Consider the following 24,036-nt stretch of genomic DNA (forward strand, 5'->3'; position numbering starts at 1 on the left):
GGGGAGCAATCTTTAACCTGAGATCTCAATAATTTATAGGCTGTGTGCACAAAGCATGACAGCTGCCACCTCATAGCTGTTGAGCACCACCAATACACAAACATCTCTCTCACTTCTGACCAAAATGATATACCAATATGAATGTTAATCAGGTGATTGATCTTATTATAGATGATCAAATCCTCTTTGTTAGGAACAAATTACTTCCACCCTCTTTAAACACACGCACACACACACATGCATGCAGTTTAACAACACTGCCACTGGTTGTTAAACTGCACACTGTGCCATTTATGACAAAAAATATACATGTATGTTTTACTAACTGACAGATTTATGTTTGTTTTAAGGGATGATCTTGGGTGTAGGCCTGCTCTGGTAAAGGCTGACCATTGTTTGCTGTATGTCAACTATGAGCAGATATGACAACACAGTTTGCTTTGCAGACCTTCATGCTTATAGTCTGTTGATGAGGATAGTCAAGTGATAAAAATGCCAGTGGATCAAGCAGCAGTTTCTCCAGTTCAAATAGATACCATACAGCTGCTGCAGACACAGTGTGTATTGCAGAGTGTCCTGTGGACTGAAAGTGAATTGACATTACTTGTCCCTACACCTGAGTGTCACTAAAACTTTAATCTATGAAGATATTTTTTGCATTTATAAATAAGTCATGGTCTATTTAATCTTCCAGGACAGGGTAGTGCATTCTCACAGAGGAGCGATAGTCTACCTGCTGGACTGCAGAGACCACCTGCCTGAGAGACCTGCTGCTGAGAGGATTATTGTGTCTAAATTAAAGGTGGGTAATAAATCTCCAAAAGAGCACAACAATTAGCAGCATTATAGTGATCACATGAGTATTGTTATTATTAATATAAGCCCTGCTTTTTGCTTGTCTGGGTCTTAAGGAAGCCAAGCGGATTCTATTTCTGGCACCAATCTGAAGCCTGGCTGCTGGCAGAGGTCACTGTGGGGCGATAAATATAAATGTCTCCTGGAGGATGACGAGACTGCACATACATGCATATATAAAATAAAGTATTTTAAGGTGATTGAAATATTTTTGCAGGATTTTAAAGTTTTAAAGTGAGATGTGCATGAAGAGAGTTTGTAGCTAATCATTGTTAGTTACATAATCTGACTGTATAATTTAATTTCTCATGAGGGATTTCCTTTTAAAATTCTGTTGAGACAATCTGGGGCAATACTCATAAAATTATAAGGCCACTGTGGTGAATTGTTGTAAGGTGTGTGTGTGTTTTGTGTTTGTGTGTGGCACCCAGCCCCCCCTCCTCCTACCCTCCCTCTCTTTGTCCCTCCTCTATAGTCGTCGGAGGAGCGCTCTCCATCTATCCGCGCATCCTGCTCCAGAGCACCACCAGGATGATCCGCCGCTGCACCGACACCGACAACCTTCACTTCACTTTCACACTCATTTAACCCTTCACTCGGACCCCCGCCGGCCGCCGCGCTACACCCATGCTCTGCCCTCCTCCTGAGATGCGATACCATTGTACAATTTCCCGGAGAATATCTTCATCGTCCGTCGCTCCTCGCTGATAGAGAGCATGCCCGACCCGGGGACGGCAGCGGCAGGCGCTGCAGCCGCGGCGGCCGCCAGTGGTGCGGCCACCGCCGGCGACGGCACCGAGAGCTCCCGGCACCGACACCGAGCGCAGCAGGGAGACGCGGAGAGGCCGGAGCCGGGCGCTGCCCCGTCACAAGGCTCCTCCGGTGTACTGGGTGAGTCGAGCGTGTCTCTTTGGCTCTGGACTATGCGGTGAGGAAGCGCAGAGAGGGAAGAGAGGACAGGTGGACGTAATGTTTGGAAACGAGACGAGCGCCGCCGCACCGTGCGCCTCGCGGCACCGTTCTTTTGTCTCCACGAGGGCGTCCCAAAATTACCACTTGACTAGACTAAAGGCCTGTAAATAATGGTTTTGACTTGTATTGCATAGCAGCTGATTTTTAAAATCAGCCTAGTGATACTTAACCATCGCTTTAGATAAAATGGCTACATTTTGGCACATCCTTGTCTCTGCTTTTGACCTTATTCTCGGTTACCTCCTGTCATGACAAGCCTATTTCTACAGTATTCCCATGGGTAGTCTACTTGTAGTAATTGCTGCTATAGTTTTTTTCCACTGCATCATCATAGGCTGCTAGTAGGCTACGATTGGCTGCTAGTTTTTATTTATGGGGTTTCCGCTCAGTTCAGTATTATGAGATCTGCCAGGTAACCAAATGTTTATTAACTTCATGATGTCATTTTGGGATTTCTAAACTAGCCTGACCAGACCAGCACAGACTGCCACTGTGTATTTACATGATGCCTCATTGTCAGTTGCCAAGCTGGGGCAGGTGCATGTTTTGTTATTTTAATAAGGGTGAAGCCATAAAGGCTGCCATTCCCACAATAATATTCCCATAATTTGTTAACAGTGTGATGTTGTTTATCCCCCAGTGCTCCCCCTATGTTATTATTCTGCAGGGAGTCGTAAATAATAGTATTATACTAAACAGGATAAGTATAACAAACATGCCTTCTGTTTACACTCCATGACACAGATAGTGGATCTGAATAGGCCAAATCATAGTTGTCTGGTTGCGAGAATTGCAAGTGAGGCTATTTTTGGAACAGAGGCACAATATTAGCCCGGGTAGAGAGCCTCAGCTGCCGAGCCAGGCTTGTTTTCCTGTGTGCGGGCTGCAGAGACTGCCTCTGTGAGTACTGCTGCAGAGTGATGCAGTGGAGCAGTGGGCTGTCAGCCGATGAGCGCTCCTTTCAACACTTGGTGGAGGTAACATGAGCAGGCTGCTGCTGACTGGAGGAGCAGCCTGATGCACCCAGCGGTGCCACCTCGGGTCCTTGAACAGGCTGCAGGAGGGTCAGCAAAGGGAATATTAGTTCAGTTTTACAGTTACTTCATTGGTTGGAAGCAGCACTGGGGGCAAAATGATGGACTAGGAGTCTAAACCTGTAAGGGTAAAGGCAAATAGCACACGCCACACACACACACACACACACACACACACACACACACACACATGAGTTTCCCAATTTATAGCAATAGCATTTTTTAGCCAATCTGTTTGGGAGTCAGCAAACAAGACTGAATAGCTTCATGCACGAGAGTTTATTCTCTACAGAGAAGACGCAACCTCAGGCTCAGAGTTTGTGCCCAGAACAGTGAATACAGGGCATCTTTATACCTACACTCAGATGACAAGATGATGAGAAATCAATTGTAGCTTTCTTGGGCTTTCCTGATTTAATTATGCTCTCTTGATTACATCAGAGGAACATACCTGTTGCAGTCTAGTATATACACTGTTCTCGACTGAGTCACCTGGTTAAAGAGACAGCTGGTTAAAAAGACAGTCAATGTCAGTCTTTGAAGGTGAGATTATAGTCAATGTAAATCTCTTGATGATGTCAAGTAACGGCTGATGTTTACAAAAGGGGAATGCAAGGGTCACACACTTACAAACACATAGGAAGAATGAAACAAGCATATGCATGAAGAAAACAAATTTCCACCACAACCCTTAGTAGATGGTGTTAAGTGGTTTAAAATGTGTTGGGCTGAGTATCAAAACTCAATACTTCAGTTACTGACATGTATCTGTAACATCAACTATAAACCTGTCAAGTACTGAAAGCTGGCATCAAATTGTTGCACAGATTTGTAATTTTATCTCCTTATTCTTTGATCAGCTCATTCCTGATGTGAAATCAGAAGTTTGCCACTTGTATTGGGGCACTAGGGTTGCAATGGCATGACATTTTCACTGTACAATAACCATCTCAGAAAATATCTTGGTTTCATGGTGTACTGTATCATACAATTATTATTGTTACTATCAGTTATCATAACTGAAACATGAAACCATGTTTTAAAAAATGGAAGCATGTGTAAAATGTCTTTAAATTGAGGAGGAAAGTAGATGCGCGTGCGCAGGAGGAATTCTCCATCCAGTTGTCTTTTTTTCTATACCATTAATAAGCAAATGTACGCCGTATGATAATTGTCAACGTTTACACTTTGGTAAACAGTTTCATGGTATACAACTGCGGCCCCTTTTAAGCTATGGTATGCATGGGTTTAGAAATTTGAAAACATCTGAGAACTTTGGCTGTTAAAGAGAAAGGTTTTGTAAGAAAAAAAATCTTAAAGTAGGGTATCAATAAAGGATTGTTGTGCTATCAGAACTGAAAACTTAAGTGTTGTATTACTGTAGAATTTCAAATAATACTCAGCCCTAAACAAATGCTTCCTATTGGGCTTCTTTGGCATGTGCTTGTTTGATAGACTGTTTTAGCCCACCATTAAGCTGAGGAATATTCTGGCCACAAGAGAGGGAATGAATTCCCCCCAGAAGTACAAAAGTGTAAAAGCCTCTATCATAGTGGTTACATTATTACAGACGAGATCGACCCATGCACATTGTCTGCAAGGTCAAACAGTCAAACACACAGTGAAGTGAATGTGGAGAAGTAGAAGTAGAAGCCTCAATCAGTCATGCTAGAGAGCAGTTATGATATATATTGGGTGGACACATCCACCCAAAAATTCAAATGCAGAAGCTGCTGCTCGACTGCTGTGGGTAGCTACAATCAAACCACTGCAATGTTTCTCTATTTTACTACTTACAAATGTATAAAAAAGTGGAAACTAGAATGTTAAATGAGTGTAATGTAGGCTATATGACTGTCGATTGTTAAAATTGTTAAAAATAAAATTCCATAAAAGTCATAGTATAGTTTGTTATAAAAAAAAAGTCAGTGTTTGCACTTTTCCTTTGTGGTCCTCAATCATATGCTGGCTTCCTAAAATGGCACTCTGAGAACCTCCGATCTAAGATTTTTGGCTCACAGTGTTATAAAATGGTCAGTTTAGCTGTCAAATTTCTAAAAATTTCTCCCAGAGGGAAATCCCCCCCAGACTCCCCTCGAGGGCTGGGGTGTAGAAGGCGTTGATTGAAAATGCTCCACCATGTTAAATAGGTGATTATGGCCCTGCACCCGTGAGAGTTTTCTCAGCCCCCTGCTGCTCCCTCATTACACCTCTAATCATTTCATGAATGAACACTATGTCGCAGATAATGAAGACATATTTATATACATACAGGTTTTCTTGAAACAGTTGGTGAGTAATCCAAGTAAAAGAACTACAGCCAAAAAATATAACTCATATTAAAGACAGAAAAATATGACAAAGAAAATTGTAGCCTCTATGTTTTTTGGGGAATTCGTTCCCTTTTTTGTGAGAAAAAATCTGCCTCCTCATGCATCAGGACCACCTGCTTTGTGTTAAATTGCTGTCAAATCTAAGTAACGCCCCGCCTTGTTTTTTTCCCTTTTGGAGAATATTGTTTTTGACATTGAATGCATAAACTACAGCCTTAGGGATGGTAAAATGTCTTAACTCTTACTGACATGCATCCTCAACAATAAAAAAACTACATTACACATGGTTGTTGAAAAGTATCAGAGGTTGGGCTTGTATCAGAGATATTAAGAGCAGTGACATTCTTGCCCTCTTGAAACCTCTTCACCCCACTTGCCTGTATATTCCCTAACACATGAGCAGAGGGATTGGGTTTGGGGACTTCAGTGGGATTACCATGATATCACATAACCGCCCTCACACGTGTCTGTGTCAGTCAGCTAGCACAGCCGCACGTCAGGGTGATTTCTCCCATCGAGATTTTGGTTGCAGCCGGGAAGGATTTTCCTCGCTGGAGGCTTGGATGCTCGATTGTCTCCATGCCTCCACCACATTTTCCTAATCCCTCCACAGTAGACTGGAATGACTTTGATCCTCTCAGCCATCTTCCTTTGTAGCGCAGAGCCGCCAACACTCACAGGCCGGCGTTTCAAAGATTAATTAAGCGCCCATCATTAGAAAACGCAATGCTAAAGTCGCACCAATTAGTTTGTGTTCCCTCAGAGGCCAGTGTTGATAAGATTCAGTGTTATGGAAATCAGGTCATGTAATTTGTGGTCGCCCAATCAGCCAGCACAGTGGTTAAGGATTTAGGACATTTGTCAGGATATAGATTCATTCTCACTTTGAAAAAAGATATGATGATGATGGGTTGCAGCCTGAAATTTAAAAGGTCTGTGCGATTTTAACTATCAGTGACATTTTTTTTGTTATATAATTTATCTTCAAGTTTAACTCACTTTGTTTTTTTTGTTGTTGGCTGCTGAAACATGGGGCTTAATGAGATGACAACTGAGTGGTTTCTCTCACCAGGACAGTGTCCAAAAATACTTCAGTAATTAATGTATTGAAGCGACATGCATGGGTATCCTTCACAAAAGCTGTGACACTAGCACTTAATTGCCCATTTTAAAATATGTTGGAATGAAATAAATGTATGTCACACTATTACAGGAGAGTCTGCATCATCAACTTTATTTCTTAGCTTCATTATATAAAATAGGTTCCATTGCATACATGGGTGGATAATGAGACAGTGAGCTCAGATATGTATGTTGTAGTCTTAATGCAGTCTTTTGTGGTTTTGTGTTTTACTGAGGTAATTTTGTGTCTTTTTTGTGTCTCTTTCTGGTTGGTTTGTGTTTATTTGGGTGACATTTTGCAGATAAAGGCTGGGGGCCCCCCTGACACGTGGGGCCCCTCCAGGCCAGGGCCTGGTAGGCCCATTTGGTAATACCCCCATGGTTCAGCTGTATAAAATATTTAAAAGCGTACAGGTTTCGCAAGTAAAGTTGATATAAAATGGTAATTTGAAACCATTTTTTCACTTGTGTTTTGATCCGATAGTGAAGGTCTTTTCTGAGGCAGTGGTGAGATCTAAAGGGTCCATTTTCCTCTATGAAAACTTGTTTAACTCCATCCTTGATGCTTGGCATTAATACGTGCACTTTACAGTCTGCAAAATGCATGAGAAAAATGTATTAAGCAGGGATATGCACTCATCCTTAGACTCTTGGCCAGGCCTCCGCTCTCTCGCTCTCACTGCCTCTTAAGCAAGTAGAATACCTCAGCTTTGCTTCAGACAGATTTAGTCAGGTTCAGTGTCACACAGGTTGCTTTAAATACAGCAGTATAAGGCAGGGTAGTGTCGAAAAGAAGAAGCATCACGCTGAACTTCCCGAAAGAAGGGCTGTTTTGCACAGCGGCAAACAGACTGAGCCATTGGTTCTGTGCCCTCCCACAGCTTCATTAATGAAGGAGCTGATGGATGTAATGCAGCATGATATAATGACAGCAGTGTGTTGTGCCTAATGACTCTGAACTTAATGCCTCTCTTTCTGCATCTCTTTGCTCATCTCACTCTTAGTCGTTGCATGCTCCACAGAGATATCCTCTCCCCCTCCACAGTAAGCTGCACATTAGCTGCATTAGCAAGCGAGGAAAATCGCCTCTATGTGGGGTGACCTTGCTGCTGGTTACATTGGAGCTTTACTAACCTTTACCTGATCGGTCAAACACACAACTGACAGCATGCGTCAGGGGAAGACATGTCATGATAGAATTAAGCAGAACATCAGGCTAACTATAAAAATTAAGTGGCCGGCTCCTCACTGTGATAACCCTTCATATTTATTACAAGCAGCTTGCCTTATAATTAAGATCATTACAGTGAAGTAGCTGCTGGTCAGATGAACGTAAACACTGCAGTTAGTGCAACAATCATTATAATAGATGTTAGTTTGTGTTGCTGGTCCTTGTTTCCTGGTCTGTTTTCTAGGCACAGTGGCTGTGTCTGCTCATGCAAACTACCCAATATCAACTTTCTGCTGCAAGAAACACAAGATTCATCACCTCATGTTCCTGTGAGGATTAGGGACGTAACAATCCAATACTGACTGTATTAAGCAGATAATGATTCGGCCATGATGTGACTGATCCACATTAAAGGGATACTTAACCAGTTTTCAACCAGCTTAGTATCAAAATGGTGTGGGTAGTATGTGTGATTGAACTACAGTGAATTGCTCTCCATCTAATCAGTACCCAGATCTCCCTGATCATGTGAAACGTGACCTTCACTTACTCTAGGGTTGTTGCTTAAACTATAGATTGATGCACTGTTTGGCTGTGACAAGAGAATTTGTGAACAGGAAGCATGCCATACTGTTTCCTGTATTTTAAAAACAGGCTAAAAAACTGAGATCAAACTGTAAAACTAAGCAGTGCTGATAAAATATAGGTTCTTTTACTAACTTCTCTGATTCATGCATTAAATGTTTTCGGAATCACATTTTAGCTTACTGTTTAACTGTAATTCAAGATTGTTTTATACCAGCAAGCAGAAATGGCCAAGCTCTTATTACATAACCCACCAGCAGGAACGTTCATTGGTCATAGTCAAGCTGCAATCACTGGGGCTGAAAGATGAAGCTAACACGGAAGTACCAAAAACTGCAGTTCCTCTAATGGCCACTTGAGGCTGGCTCCAGAAGCCAGTCAATCCCCATGGACCCCCATATTGAAATGCCAAACTTTACAGCAGAAATGAACATGTTTACAGCCTGGTACAAAAAACGGTTATGGTTCCTATAGCTAATTTTCCCATTCGTGACAACTCTACGGGGGATTAATTTTTATATAACTTACCTGTTTACATTTTTATTAACACTTACAGATGGGTGAACTGCTTTGAGTGACAGGCTGTCTGCCGATAGTGTCCTCAACAGTACCAGCCTCCTTCAGGCTCCAAAAAACCAAGATGGCAACTGCCAAAATGCTGCATGCTGCACTTGAGGCTTCAAAATGGGAGTCCACAAACTAACGGGTGACGTTACGGTTGCTACGCCCATTATTTTCACAGTCTATGGTTGCACTGCATTTTGGTAGTTGTAGGTTTTCTACCTCTTAAGCAAAAGTGAATGCCACAGGCCCTTTTCTATGTTCATGTAGCACTAATTTCAAAAGTATTTTGCATCTTTCTACTACATAGACAGTCCAGTGTTATGAAAAGACCATATTTCCAAAGACCGTCTTCTTTTCTTCATCAATATCAAATTTCAGTGTTTCTGTCACAGTCATTCAGTCATGGTGGGCAGTTTACTCAGGTTTGGTGTCACAGAAAAAAATAAATAATTAGTTCAATGAGTCTCATGCTGTGGTATTCAGATTTTAAAGTTGGGAAAAGATAGCATCTCTGCAGGTACCCTGAGTCGAGGCATCAGAATCGATATTAGGAGAAAGCAGGTAGGATTTTTTTGTTTAAAGAGAAGCTTTTTTGAAAAGAAAAGGTGGCCTGGGTTGACATTACTTGTCTGTCAGTTTGGTTAAGTTCTTCTTTTCACTGAGCTTCTGTTTGTTGCACAGGGCTGGTGACAATGCAACCTTATTGCCAGATTTGTGCCCATGTTGAGGGATAGCTAATGGACAGTGAATCAATGATGGCCATAAACAGTGTTTTGTGAAGCTTTATATTGTATGTAATGTGGTCTAAATCAGATTTAACTATACTTGTGACTGGTCCTTGTGTCTGTAACCATGGGAGAAAAAATGTAATCAGTCCCTGAATAACTGGGTCCAACTCCCAGCTGTGTATTGACTCTGCCTTTGTGTATACTACTGAACTGAATCTGTGTACTTAAAACGCTCTGTGCTGAAAAGCATAAGGGTATCTCTATTGTGATGTGAGCCAATTAAACAAGTGAAATCAGGGTATTTTTGTCCTCCGTGGCTCAGAAATTTGGGATGTGGTACCTCTTAACATTTTTTGGAATATGCTGATTGATATGTTCCGCAGTTGCCATCATGTGTTTAAAGAGTGGAGCATTTATTACGTCAAATAAATTCTTAAGCAAATGAAGAGCAGCACGCTCTGTTGAATTTATATCCGTTTAATGACGGATCAGAGTGGCCGCACCCTTCCATCAACAGCTCAGTGTGTCGTTTTGTTACTCGAATCTTGTTGGCTTGTTTTTCTAAATGCAGAGATGATCCCACACCTGCACTATCAGACACCTTCGGGTTTCGTCATCCCCCCGTAACTGCTATTTAGATACCTGCATCCAGAGCCATTAGATGCGGGTATGTTTTAGGAAGTTTCTGTCCCAGGGTTGTGATAAACCATCTGTCTTGCCAGTGGTGATTCACTTGCCCTAGATTCTCAAGTTTTTAATGGCTTAATCATATCACCCATAATGCATCTTTGCTTCTAGCCAACCAACTTCTAAATCCCCATTCATGCTCTCTGGAAATTTACACTTTTCCATTTATAGCCGTGAAGATTATCAAACTGTAAGCGGAAAATGATAATGCACACTCCAGAGCTTAATGCACTCTAAGCACAGAGAGAATGCTGCTGGTGTCGCCCGTCTCCTGCCTTGTGTGGAAACAGTGACATGTCGCAGAGACCTTATCTGTGAGTTTAGGCTCCATTCTGTGGGATCAAAGCTGCGTCAATAACCAGCCTCCTCCTGTGTGTAACTGATATTGCATTCCTGAAGGAAAAAAGTAGGATTGATGTGCATTCGGTCACCCTGTCCTTTATCCTCTCTGCCAGCGCTGACTAGGCCTGGATTTGATTTTTTTTTTTTTTTTGGTAGTTGCTAAGCAAAGCCAGGAGAAATACAATGACCACGGTGAAGAATGCTGTTTTTAGCCTCAGTCGTGGGGAATTGCTCCACATTAGCCACTCTGCAGCCTCTAGAGAAGGCTAAAGGGCTATGAAAGTGTAACGTACAGCACATGGGGGAGAAAAGCTCCTTTCTCCTGCAGCTAATAACTAGACGTATTATCCATGTCAGTGTTAGCACAGAGCCAGTCAATGAGAAGCAAGGGAATCTTAAAGCTCAGCCAGTCTCTGTTGCTCTTCGTCCCCTCTATCATTTTTGTTTCCCTCTGAACTCCCTCCTGTGACTTCTTTTATTTAGCCGCCATATTTTTACATTAGTGTTTTAGGTAGAGAGGTGCAGTAAATTCTCCTCATCACCCTAACATCATTCTTGGTAAATGTTTGCTTGAGATAATGCTGCAGCACTCTCGTGCTTCCTCTGATGATGACTACATCTCAGAAGTTACTCCTCCATCACTTTTCTCTTTTAGCTAATATTACCTTTATTCCTGCACGGCTCTGTGTTTTTATCTTGTTTGGGTAATGGTGTAGGGCAGGAAGGGAGCTTGTTTAGTGCATATGAGGAACAGAATAAGTGCTCATCAGCCTCTATCGACTGAAGTGTTCAGAGAAAGTAACTTATGCGTCGTTCTTTAATGGGGTAAACAGCACTTTCTGCTCAGACATTAGCATAGAGCCCACAGCTGTAGATGACAGATAAGAGCTTGGCAGAGAGTTCTCCCCTGAGTTTTCACCTCAGTAAATCTCCTGTGAAAATTAAGTATTTTCCCTTTTTTTTGACCTACCTTTTTAATCAATTTACGTTGATGATGTGGAAGACAGATTTAAGAGAATCACTCTTCACACAGTGTTCATTTTTATGCTTGCCAGAAGCAACATCTGTCACCAAGGCACTGCATTATTTTTATAAGCCCTTGTTGGGCTTTCTGTAACGCTCGTACCATTAACCTTCAAAAAACGGCTGTGGCGGCAAGGACCAAGTGTCCTGTAGTTTGAGCTAATATATCAAGTATCAGTGTCAAATAAAGCCTTATAGAAAATGTTTATCCTTCTGGCCACCTTGCAAATGTACAATAAGTCCAATATTCTCTCTCATTTGGCTCTGTTTTTGGTCTCTACCTATTCCTGAGGAAATATGTCTCTTTAAACTACTAAATGCTCCGTTCATCACCATGGATTTGCTGCTATGCAGGTAGAGGAAAGTAAGCTAAGGTTGACAATGTATAATTGCTTATTTAATTTGTATACCTTTATATTTATATAAGGGAATAAAAGTTTTGTAATTTATGTAATGACAACCCCCTGGGGATGAATATTACATTTTGTCTGAATGTAAAAGCAAATATTATTGAGAATAGGAAGAAATACCTGCCAAAATACTTTGTCAACCGTCCGTCTATGTTTAACCTTTAATTATTATTGCAGATAAACAGATAAACCAAGGACACAATGTAAACTAGGTGCTTTTTTGACTAACATTCTACCTCTGAGAATGGTGAGTTTTTATAGCTGTTTTCTGTAACTGTGAGGGCAGTGAGAGTGACCCAAATCAGTGCGACTATTAGCAACCCCTTTCACAATATCACACTCTTTTTACAAACACATTTGGTTGTTTCTACGAAAATACAGATTTTAGCCACTTTAAAATTCTGATTTTACATTTTAGATTTTGTATGATGTTGAACATACGTAAATAAGTGACACAAGGGATGTTGCTAAAAGATTTAGGGGGTCTGTAACACCTTAGATTAGCCCTTAAATGCCAGCTTTTCTTTTACGTTACTGTAAAGTAGCTCCCAGGTTGGAAAAAATATTGAATTTCCAGCTGTCTAACACTATATATTCTAAAACAGCTTGTTTCAGCTCTTCATTGAAGCTATTTGATATTTATATATCTTTTATATATGTTTTGATGACTGCACCGGTCCGTCAAGTGGATATATTCTTGATGTCTTGTGCATCATTTTTACACAGTTTCCTACAATACAAGCTGGCATCTGCGGGAGCTGTGGGATCTTCACTAGAATTTAATAAATAAAGTTATGTTGGGGGCGGCACGGTGGTGTGGTGGTTAGCACTCTCGCCTCACAGCAAGAGGGTTGCCGATTTGATCCCGGGCGTGGGAGCCCTTCTGTGCAGAGTTTATATGTTCTCCCCGTGTCAGCGTGGGTTCTCTCCGAGCACTCCGGCTTCCTCCCACAGTCCAAAGACATGCAGACTGGGGACTAGGTTAATTGATAACTCTAAATTGTCCGTAGGTGTGAATGTGAGCGTGAATGGTTGTTTGTCTCTATGTGTCAGCCCTGCGATAGTCTGGCGACCTGTCCAAGGTGTACCCTGCCTCTCGCCCGATGTCAGCTGGGATAGGCTCCAGCCCCCCCGCGACCCTCAAGAGGATGAAGTGGTTAGAAGAAGAAGTTATGTTGGTTTAAACAAAGCTTTGCTGCTCAGCATGACTTTGTACTGACTGCTGGTCCACTGAAGGAGTCGAAGAGGTCAGGGTGCATGATTAGGACTAAGATGGTTGTTGCTTTCTTTTTGTTTACTTGTGTTTTGCATCTTTTGTTGCTTGTGTGAACAGTCCAGTCAGATTGATTGAATTAATAAGAATTTGAATGTGGTAAAAGTCTTTTCAAAGCTGAGGGGGGACATTCTGTTCCAGCTCATGTATTTGCACATTGTCAATGCTGACTGATAAAAGCCTTCAGTAGTAAAGTACAGGCTTTCACTGAGCGTCCTTCTCCTGCACTTCCTCTGGATTCACCCCTCTATTTTCTCTTTACTCCACACCTTTTTGTTTGCTGCTCAGTCCACACCATCACGTATCAAAGAACATATTCTCTACATGCCGTCTGCAGCACCACGCCTGTTTTGTCGGCGACACATATTTTTCTCATATGGTCAGAGCATCATGATTCTGGTGCACCGTGTTGTGTTCTGCTTGCTGCAGTGTTTACTCCTGTCATTTCCCTCGGAAAAGTGCTACGGGAAGGCTGTGATTGCAGTGTTTCTGATGAAGCCTGAAGAAATTGGCTGTCAAGGAAAATAAACGGCATTGCCGCTGCTTTAACATGCATATTTGCATTTGGGAGTGAAATATCTTCGGTTTTTCACTTTTCTCTTGATCAGTGTTTATTGAAGCATGCGAGTCAACAGCCTGTTGTTTGTGTGGAGATTTTTGAGCATGGCTGTCTCCACTCGCTTGGAGAAGAGTTATTAATCCGCCTCTTTTTTTAAACTGAAAAACCGAGAAAAGGTCAAATCTGTTGTTCCAGCTGAATTTGCTCAATCCTGCATTAGTTTCAAATGAAACAGTCATTTTAATAAAACAACCATGTTACACCTCCTGTGCTGCATCTACAGTGCACTGCTTGCTTAACATTTCTGCGTAGGAACTCCAGAGCTAAGTGAATCAGAATGAAATGCTGCATAGATCTTCCTCAATCTCCTTTTTGAAAGGCATTAGAAATCAAAGCCGACTAAGTCATTAAAGACGTCTTCCTCTGCTTGTCATTGAGTGGGAACGGAAATGGGAGGAATGGTGTAGTAATGTACAATAATCACTGGTTCCTCTGGGTATTGATTGGACTCGGAGCCTCCCTCCCATCTTTCCTGTCCAGGAATAGATTATCGTACCATCATACAGTTCGGTTAGTCCACAGCCATCAGACTGACTGACTCACTGCTACAGTATCTCCTCTCTGAATTCACTCTTTAATTATCATTTCTTCCTCTATTGCCATAATGCCCAGCGTAATTTCTAAAGTGAATAGAAATACTCAGTTTGCCTGATGCTTATTGGAACGTCTCACTACACTAGAGTGCCTGAAGGATTATAATTATGAATGACCTCCTGAGACACTGGCACAAGTGAATCCCCTCAATTTTGATGAAAGTAATGTCATTTATATATTTCCTGCCATAATTCAATTAACCTCTACTAAACAACGTTTCCAGACAAAAGGTTGCCAGGTTTGGGTCTGGCACAGTCAGTCTGATGTACAGTTACAGGCCTACATTAGACACTAATGTCTTGTGTTAAAGCTCCTTAAAAATGTATGAGTGTGTTTTCTCTCAACGCCTGAGTTGTTAGGTCCTCCATATGACCCTGTGTGTGCTCTGAATGAGAAAAATGTTTGTGTTCTACTGATTAAAATTGCATTGCTGTGTAGCAGGCCCCCCTCCTTGCCTTTTGGTAAAACTTTCAAGTTCAAGAAACAGTTACTTATTTGGAAAATATGTTGTGTGTTTGTTTTCTAGCCCAAAGTTAAGGGGCATAGATTGATATAAAGCCTGGAAACAGGGGTAACAGTTAGCATTACTCTGTTAGAGGGTTACAAAGCTTCCTATCAACACCACTAAAGCAAACTTATTAAGCCATTATTTGTCTGGTGTTAAGAAACAAAAACACCAACAAGAGCCAGGCTCGTTGCCTCCCCCTTTTTCAGTCTTTATGCTCAGCTAAGCTAATCAGCTTTTGGCTCCAGCTTTATATTGAACCCACAGACTTGAGAGTGGCAATCAAGGGCATAGGTTTTGTTTAAACACACAGTTGAAAGACATATGCCGCCAGAAAATTGTGAGCATCAACCACTCAATTTCCTGCACTCTAGTGAACATTTAATCTCCAATTTGTGCTCTTTTTCCATCAATTTATGGTAAAAATGTCTTCAGTTTTGTTAAAATATAAGTCCTCTTCTACATCCATGTTTTTATTGGGCTTTGTTATTAGCCTGCAGCCACGGGCGGATATAGTATAACAAATCTACACCTATAGTCTATCATTGGTTTCCAACATAGTTGAGCTACAGGGTCCAGATTTCTCCTTAGTCATTAGTTCAAGGTCAACACAGTTAAATATATTCAGTGCCACACTTGCGTTTGGCCATGTGTTCGAAGTAGTTTGCGGTCTCTAGTTTGCCCTTCAAAATAAAAACCCTGTACCGGAAATTCACTTGAAAATAAAGTGTGTTTTTTACAATCTTTACACATTTGCAAGTCACTTGTGGTCCATTCAGAATGGACCCATGACCCATTTTTGGGCCGGGAGTCGGACCCACCAGTTGGTAAACCACTGGTCTATTATATTATCAGTTCCATCTCCATTTTATTTTTTTTCAAGAAATTAAGCCATGCTGTATCTAAACATTTAACCTGGTATCCTCCAAAAATGCTTTAGTGCTGCAGTGACTCTTAACCTTCTCCACACAACACAGAAATGACCACTAGCGCATGTTTGCATTGATGCTGTGTGTAATCTGTCTCCCTTTGTTCTCTGTGTTAGAAAACCCTTCCTCCACTTTGGCAGTTGCCCACTACTCAACAAGGAGGTCTGTTTGCTCCACAAAGGCTGCCATTCACGCCGCTATGTTCATCATCACCACTCGCTTATTCATACTTCGTAATCCCCCCCTTGACAATGCTCAATTCAGGCAGTTAGATAACCAGTCTGTGGTTTTCTGAAGGAGTAGTCTGCATCGACCAGGCATGAAAGCATTTCAGCACTGGCTTCCGTTCGTGATTGTTACCTGACTGAATAGTAGACTGCATCATTTTCCTCATGTAACCCCTGCTTTATAACAGATACGGCAGCTCAGTCCCTGCGTCTGTTCCTCTTCACTGAGATACAGTAGCTCACCCAAATCAACCAGCTAACCCAGAATGAACCACTGATTAGCCGAGTTGGCAGAAAGAGAAAGAGAGTGGGAAATGAAGGAAGCAGATTAAGTGAGAAGCAGAGACAAAAAGTGATGTAATGTAAAGAAGGGAAAGAAGACGGGATGGGGGGAAAAGTGATACTTCAGCTATTCTGCTGTGTGAGCACTGTGGCTCTTTTCTCCTACATGGTCTTGCCTCATTGTTCTCTTGGCCCGCAGCCACGGGCGGCTCCAGTATCACATGTAATCATTGTTATTTTGAGGCCAAGGACGAGTCCCTATTATCCTTCCTGCTCCTGTTAATGAGGAAACCAGAGTTCTGACATCCACCAGCACTGACATCTTCATCCCATTTGTCACAGAGGTGGAAGTGGCACCTCCTATCTCACTCCTGATGACAGACAGTATCAAAATGACATCATATCCATTTTAGGTTATAGTGATGTTTTTAGCCACTCTACACTTTGGTCCAGGCTGAAATAATCTTAAAACCGATGCATTGCCAGTCATGGTCCCTGGAAGGTGACGCCTCTGACGTCGGTGATTCCATGACTGTTTGTCTCTTCACCACCATGAGGTTGAAATGTCTGAACAAATATTATTGGCTACTTATTGGCGTGTTCCCCTCAGGATGACTTCTACTAATTTTGCTGATCCCCTGATTTTACATCTAACTCCAACATCAGATTAAACTTTTAATCTAAACTCCAAATCCAACACTTTGGTTTAGGACCAGATACCACAAAACTATTTATATTCCCATCAACCTCAGCTGTAATTTGTGTTAATGCTACATTTGCTTCATATAATTCAGGCCGTAATTACAAGCATCTGAATGGGAAAAAAATGTCACACCAGCCTTCTTGTCTTTCTGAGTCAGAGAAGGAATTTCTGAAAGCTACGATATGGTAAACACAGCTGCTATGAGGATGTTAGCATGCTGATGTTAGCATTTAGTTTAAAACACGGCTTCCCTTAAGTAAAACCTCACAGAGCTGCTCATGTGGCTGTAAACTCTTAGGCTAAGTTCAGACTGCAGGCAAATCAAATTTCCTTCTCAAATCAGATCTTTAAGACAGACTGTCCACACTGTGAAGTGATCACATCAGATTTGTGTGTTCAGCCATCACCAACTGATCTGCATGGGTTGCTTTGGTAACAGTGTAGGCATTTGTAAATCTGCGCTGATGTTGCGGCTTTTTCATGTGTAAGCGTGAGAAATGGAGGTCCATTATTTCACCCTCTAACAATCGTGCTGTAAAGTCGTGGTGCAGAACTCTTCCATCGCACCAGATGAACTCTTCCATAGGGCTATGCTAGTAAGCATTGTCGTTGTGTTGTGTTGTGGGTGATGCCAAAGACACTTTAAAATCCAATTTGTACAGCTGGACTGAGATTGTTTGTAGACATCTGATAAGAATTGCATTCAAACCACTTTCCAAAATCAATCTCAGTACAATCTGGATAGTCCAAAAAATAGATTTGGGCTAGCAGTCTGAGCGAGGCCATAGTTTGTTGTTCTTTCTTTTACTGTTCTAAAATTAAAATAGTTTGGACTGCTACACTGTAGCTGTCCTGTGTCTGTTGTAATTGGGATAAATGAGAGGCTTAGACTGTGTCAGCAGTATTTATTAATGGCTTGAGAAAGAAGTTTCTTAATTAGCAGCAGGCCTGATTACAGTCTGATGACAGCATGAAACTTACAGGAAACCAGTTTTGATTAAATGCTTTTTCAGAAATGCATCACACAGCTGATGTTGAGCCTATCTGGCTGTCACTTGTCTTGTGCTTTCAATGTTGATATTTTCTGAAACATGAGAGACAGGTTTGGTGATATTACTGTGAATGGCAGAAATGAAACTTTTGCAAGTGCTTGGCCACTGAAGCATGCACACTTTGTTACCTCAGGTTTATCTACATCACTATCAAGCATTCCCCTTCTTCTTTCCCTATGCCTAGTCTGAAGGCATCCTCCATAGGAGCTCCATGTACACTATGATGACAAATACCTCTCAAGACAGCCTGAGTGAGAGGAAAGGCAGGCGAGCTGAGAGACAGATAAAAAAGAAAGCATGGAGAGGAGGATGGACTGAGAGATTTTGCCCAGGAGGGCTAAGAGAGAGGATTTGGATGAGAGGAGGCAGGGATAGTAGCTACAAAAAGATATAGAGAGGAGAGAGAGAGAGAGAGAGAGAGAGAGAGAGAGAGAGAGAGAGAGGTCCATGGTGAGGAAGAGAGGAGCAGACTGAGGTGAAAGAAAGCGAATAGAGATGGGAGGAGTGCTCTGCTGCAACGGGAAGAGGGGGCTTTCATATCCTCTAAAACACATCTGTGTGTGCAGCTGCCAGTGGAAAAAGAAAGATGCAATGTGGAATTGGGAGTGATGGTGTTTGTTGATTTGGTGCCAGAATGTATGCAGGCTGTGTACCTTGCACTGGGAGGGTGCAAGGTTCTGGTGAGGTGGCCGTTGTGACAAGCAATAGAGCGACTCAGTGTGTGAAAGTTGGAGAAAAAAGCGGGAGGGAGGGAGAAGTGGGAGAAAGAGAAAGGGACAGATAAGAGGAGAGGTGGGTTATTATGGTCTACTTCTTTCCCTCAAGACATGTAGGCTGCAGATGCAGAATCCACAGCTTGATTCACATAATCTTCACAGGTGGAACGGTCTGATTTGGTATTTATTTCAGACATTTCAGCTGCATGATTTGATGACTCAGTATGCATGTCGTTGTTGCACCTCTATATATGTACACATGCAGTAATGTGATGTTTCTTGTTTCCTATCTGTGTGTATTTTGCCATCTGTAATTGCATCACTTATGTTGTGTGTGTGTTTGGGAGTTGGGAACAGGTTTGAGAGGGTGCTGTCTGTTATTAATGTTGCTTTATGGTCCAGTGTGGCTGGGTGTGGACTCGCCTGTACAGGATGGCGACATACAGAGTCGGGGAATGGAAAGGATTCTAATTAAGGAAATTGTTGCATGTTTGAACCTGATTAGACTCTCTGTCCCACTTACTGATGTAATCGTTCTAATAGGGTCATTTGTTTCATTCACACACTCAGTAGATGTGACAACGGAAATGCTTTCTGCCTTCTTATTTTGTTTGCCACATTCCCTCCGTGTCTCTTGGAGGTTCAATATCTCTTCCTTTTATTACATTACGTCTGCGTGTTTGCGTCTGTCTATCTGCCTCTAGACTGACTAAAGAAGAGTTGAAATGACTTGCTGCTAAAAAGATATAAATCCTGCTCATGTCTCCAGCCTCTTAGGAAATACGAACTGTTGCCAGGCATATTAAGCAAAGGCATCTTTTTCTAGAGGTGCATTTGAAAGTACAATCCCCCAGCATCACCTCAGTGCGGTAAATCTGCACCGCAGGCCTCAGAAAATGAGAGAAGGGGAACATTTTGTTTCCTAAATGATGCCAACTGTATGTAGGCATTTAGGTGTGTCTGTTAACATCTGGTCTACGACAGGCAGCGAAGCAAAAGTATTTTGTTTATTTTTATGTGATGCGAACCGGAGTTGAAGTAAAAATCAATTCCACATTTGCTGTTCTCTCCACATCCTGCTTTTCTGTTCTCCTTTTTATGCCTTTGTGCCGGCAACAGCCGTGGCCGGAGGCTTTATTTTTTTCAGGTTGTCTGACCGTCTCATTCTCATGAACACGATATCTCAGGAATGCCTTGAGGGAATTTCATTACATCTGGCGCAAACGTCCACTTGGACTCAACAATGAAGTGATTAGAATTTGCGACCTCACAGAACACATTTTGGCCACAACTCAGTAATTCATATGCTAATTATGACAAAATTTAACACAAATGTCTAATAGGATAAAACAAAGTGATGAAATTTTATATCCAAAAGGTCAAAGGTCAACTTTGCTGTGACTTCATAATGTTTTCTGGCCATCAATCAGCGTCATAACTCAGGAAAAGAAGGGGAGACATTTGGTCAGATGCTGAATTGGAGACACTAATTTTGGGTATTCACCTTGAAACTGTGGTGATTGTATAACTTCTGTGCTGCCTTGTTGATGGTATGTCTTAAGCACCCAAATTTTGCCAAAAAAATCACTTCACACCTTTTATTAAATTCCCTCAAAGTCCTCACTACATAACTATAGACCATTTCATTGCTTTTCTGTTGCTAGGGAAACAGCTTTGGTCCCTGTTTACTTCCTATCAGCCACCAAGGAAACTTAGTTAAGATACAGCTATGTTGTTAAAAACGGTCTATATTATATGAGTCTAGACAGACATGGATGTAAACTGCAACTTGACTGGTTCACAGAGGCACACAACAATGATATGGTAATTCTAGTTTGTTTTGCTTTAATGCTGTGTGTACAATGACTAAGAAAGGGTTACATCAGGCATCAGAGATCACCTGATCACACCTGTAGAGCATTGGTGATGACACAAACATGTTGGTGTCTCATGACTGTGTACTTGGTTAAACAAACAAGGGAACTTTATACTCACTGTAAATCCAGACAGTACAGGGTTTCTCCTGTGTATATATCATTAAAAAATGGATCCACATAATAGAGTCTAAGATCTTACAGTTATGACACTATTGCTGCTAATGTGTGTTGTCGCTGGGAAAAAAAGCCTTACATCCTGTCGAAAGCTAAGTGTTTTACATCTACTGAAGCAACAACAGCAGCTTGTTTGGAATACATCACATCAGTTAGTATGAAGCTGCAGAGTGTCAGTGAGCGGCCCCTATGCAAAACACAAAAGCAGTTACTGTTAATCACCAGAGTGGTTGCCAGAAAAAAACAAGAATCTTGCAGTTTATCACTTTAACTGACACATTTTCTCTCTGTTAAGCCCCATACTGCATAAGATACTTGTGTTACCACAATTTTCTTTAGGAGTGAGATATGAATTTTTGAACTTGAAATTAGATAATATAGTAAATATATAGTAAATGTGTAATCTTCTACACCATGTTTTTGGTTCTGTATGTTTGTAATACATGGTGTTGTACTTAATAACAATAATGATAATAATAATAAACTTTATTTGTATAGCAGTTTTCAAAACACAGTTACAAAGTGATTTAGAGCAGTGGCTTTCAAACTTTTGTGCTCAAGGCACACCAAAGAGCAAACCAAAGTCTCAAGGCACACCTGTATTTATATCTGTGCACAATAGCCTCTGTGATATGTGTTGGCGCTATTGCTCATGAAATATTTATTAACAAAATGATTAAAGAATTAATTGTGATCAATTTAAAATACAATCAAAGCAGCAATAACACATCCATTTAAATGGGAAATTATGGAAGATAATGGAAGATAATGTGATGTGTCACACACTTATAATTCTCGTGTGAACGGCGACAAACGTTCCCTGTGAATGTTTTTTAAATTAAATGAAATTTAGGAAATTTAGGCAGCGTTTGCCTCTTTATTAGGAAATGGGTACGCACAGCACACTGATACATTCACTTAAACATTCATTCATAACTTTTTGTATAGGCCTTGTTGAATATTGCTATAATTGCTAAAATAATGTGTGGTTATCACAAAATCCCACGGCACACCTGGATTTGCCGCGGCACACCATTTGAGAACTACTGCTTTAGAGAACAAGAAAAAAAAGTATACACCATCAAGATAAAAACAGCAACACCATAAATACAGACAAATAAAAACACTGAAAATAGGCTAAGACCAGATAAAACAGAATGTGTAATAAGAAGATTAAAATAAATTATAAAAGAGGGATAGAAACAAGTTAAACAACACATTTACTGTAAAAAAAAAATGCATCCTGTAAGAGTAGATTTTGGTGAGTGATTTAAAAAAGGAAAGTTTGCTGGTCACGATTACGTTTTTCCTTATTTCTCATCAACTTACTAAAAATGCTAATAAAGGTCTTCTATATTTATGCTGCCCACCCAAAACTGCATTACCCACATGAAGTGGTCAGTTTTCTATATTATATTTATACAGTGCTTTTTATAAATACATAATCTGTTTATCTATGGCAGGATCAAATGAAATGACCTTTTTTAATATTATTTTTGGGCAATTTGCCTTTGATTGATAGTTCAGCTGAAGATGAACAGGAAAGGTTGAAAAGAGAGGGGTCTGCCGGTCAGAATTAAACACTGGCCTCTGCAAGAATTTAACTTAGCCTATATGACACAAACACTACCAGATGAACTAGAGGTTGCTGATCTTTTGATAGAAAAGCATTCCTTCCATTTTTATTTGATGCATTCAAAGCCACACTGATTTAAGCTGACATAAGGGGGACTAAATACATTTACTGAAAAGTTGACAGAGTGACCTGATTCCCATCTGTAATACTGTATGTATTTTTTGACCTGACCCAAACTTTTGTTCCAGCTGCTTAATTATTGACCGCAAAACTTTACCCCGACTTGACTTAGTGAAATCTTGGATGTTGACCTCCAGCTAAGCGTAAAGACCAGAGCGTTATCAACTCACACAGGCAGCAAAGACAGTGTCAGTGAATGCACTGTCAAGTCTTTCCTTAAGTGTCTGTGACCTTCATTTTAGTGCTTCGCCTCAGTTTCATAACTGACTTACACCCTATTAATCTGGCACTTTATATCTCTGGCTCACACACATGCACACTGACAAATACCTGTGTGCAAACATACACACACACATGCACACACACACACACACACACACACACACACATAAACACCCCAGAGAAATGCTTCAGAGAGCAACTCAGATGACAGAAAGACACCCTGCTCGTTGCGCCTGCCTGGCTGCTCTCTGATAAGCGTTAGCCCCGAAACAGTCATCTCAGTGTGAAGGCCGTGAGTAATACAGGCTTTATCTGTATCGCTGCTAGTCCTGGGCCAACCTGCTCAATAGTGCCCTGGTTTCTGCTACAGGGCTAAAGGGGGGCTTTCAAATTCAGAACTTCTCTTATTTTGCCAACATAAACAACAATTGGTATCACTTTTCTGTGTAATTTCTTGTATACAGGCTGGGCTGTGATTAAATTATTCAGAAAACTGGGTGCATTTTTTTAAGCATTTTAAACCTATTATCCATCTATCTATCCATTTTAATCCACTTGTCTGAAGTCGGGTCACAGAGGCAGCAGGCTTTTTACTCGAATTTAACTTTAACCATGTAACTAAAAATATGTCATATGCATTTATTTGTGTATGTCAGCTCCATGTAGCATTATAACTACTTTCAACTCATTCATTGTCTTTATGTTTTGGTTCAGTCTTACCGCTCTCGTCAGCATCATTTTCAACCAGAGCAGGCAGCTGTTTTCAGCAGGAAAGCTCTGTAAACTACCAGCCCAGCACCAAACAGCTGACAGGCCAACTAAGCAACTAGCTGACGCGGGAATTGATATGATTTTATTGGTGCCAATGCGATTATCAATTCTGCTTATCAGTTCAGATTTTTATCACTTCCCTTTAGGGTTGTCACAATACTAAAATTTCAAACTCAATATCGATACCCAGGAAAATATTCAATACTCGATAACATTTTCGATACAGCAGCAAAAAATTAAGAGGCATGTCATTTTTTAAATAAAGATCAGAACAGTAACATCACGAGTAACATCAACGTTTTTTCAGCTTCAATCTGTGACTTTGCAGTTAACATAACTTTTCAGACACACATAATTGCGTTGTCCTGTTAAACTGACATTGTCTATTAATGTTACAGACGGGCATGACTGATAAAGTTTTCTGCTTAGCTCCCACATTAACGTTAGAAGTTATATTTTAGTTTGATGCTGGCAACACCAGCTGCTCAGCTGCTAGTGAGGGGAGGGGCT

General features: G+C 41.1%; 1 protein-coding gene across 2 annotated transcripts in view; it reads left to right on the plus strand.

The window, feature by feature from the left end:
* The first annotated feature begins 1,347 nt into the window (after positions 1–1,347).
* Positions 1,348–24,036, plus strand: part of ano8b (anoctamin 8b) — a 54,126-nt gene continuing 31,437 nt past the window's right edge. For both annotated transcript variants that reach the window (XM_049588450.1, XM_049588451.1), the window contains exon 1: positions 1,348–1,746. In XM_049588450.1, the coding sequence (XP_049444407.1) occupies positions 1,572–1,746 (175 nt within the window). In that variant the 5' untranslated portion in view covers positions 1,348–1,571. The remainder of the gene's footprint in view (positions 1,747–24,036) is intronic.

This window comes from Epinephelus fuscoguttatus, linkage group LG10, assembly GCF_011397635.1.
Source record: "Epinephelus fuscoguttatus linkage group LG10, E.fuscoguttatus.final_Chr_v1".
Taxonomy (NCBI): Eukaryota; Metazoa; Chordata; class Actinopteri; order Perciformes; family Serranidae; genus Epinephelus; species Epinephelus fuscoguttatus.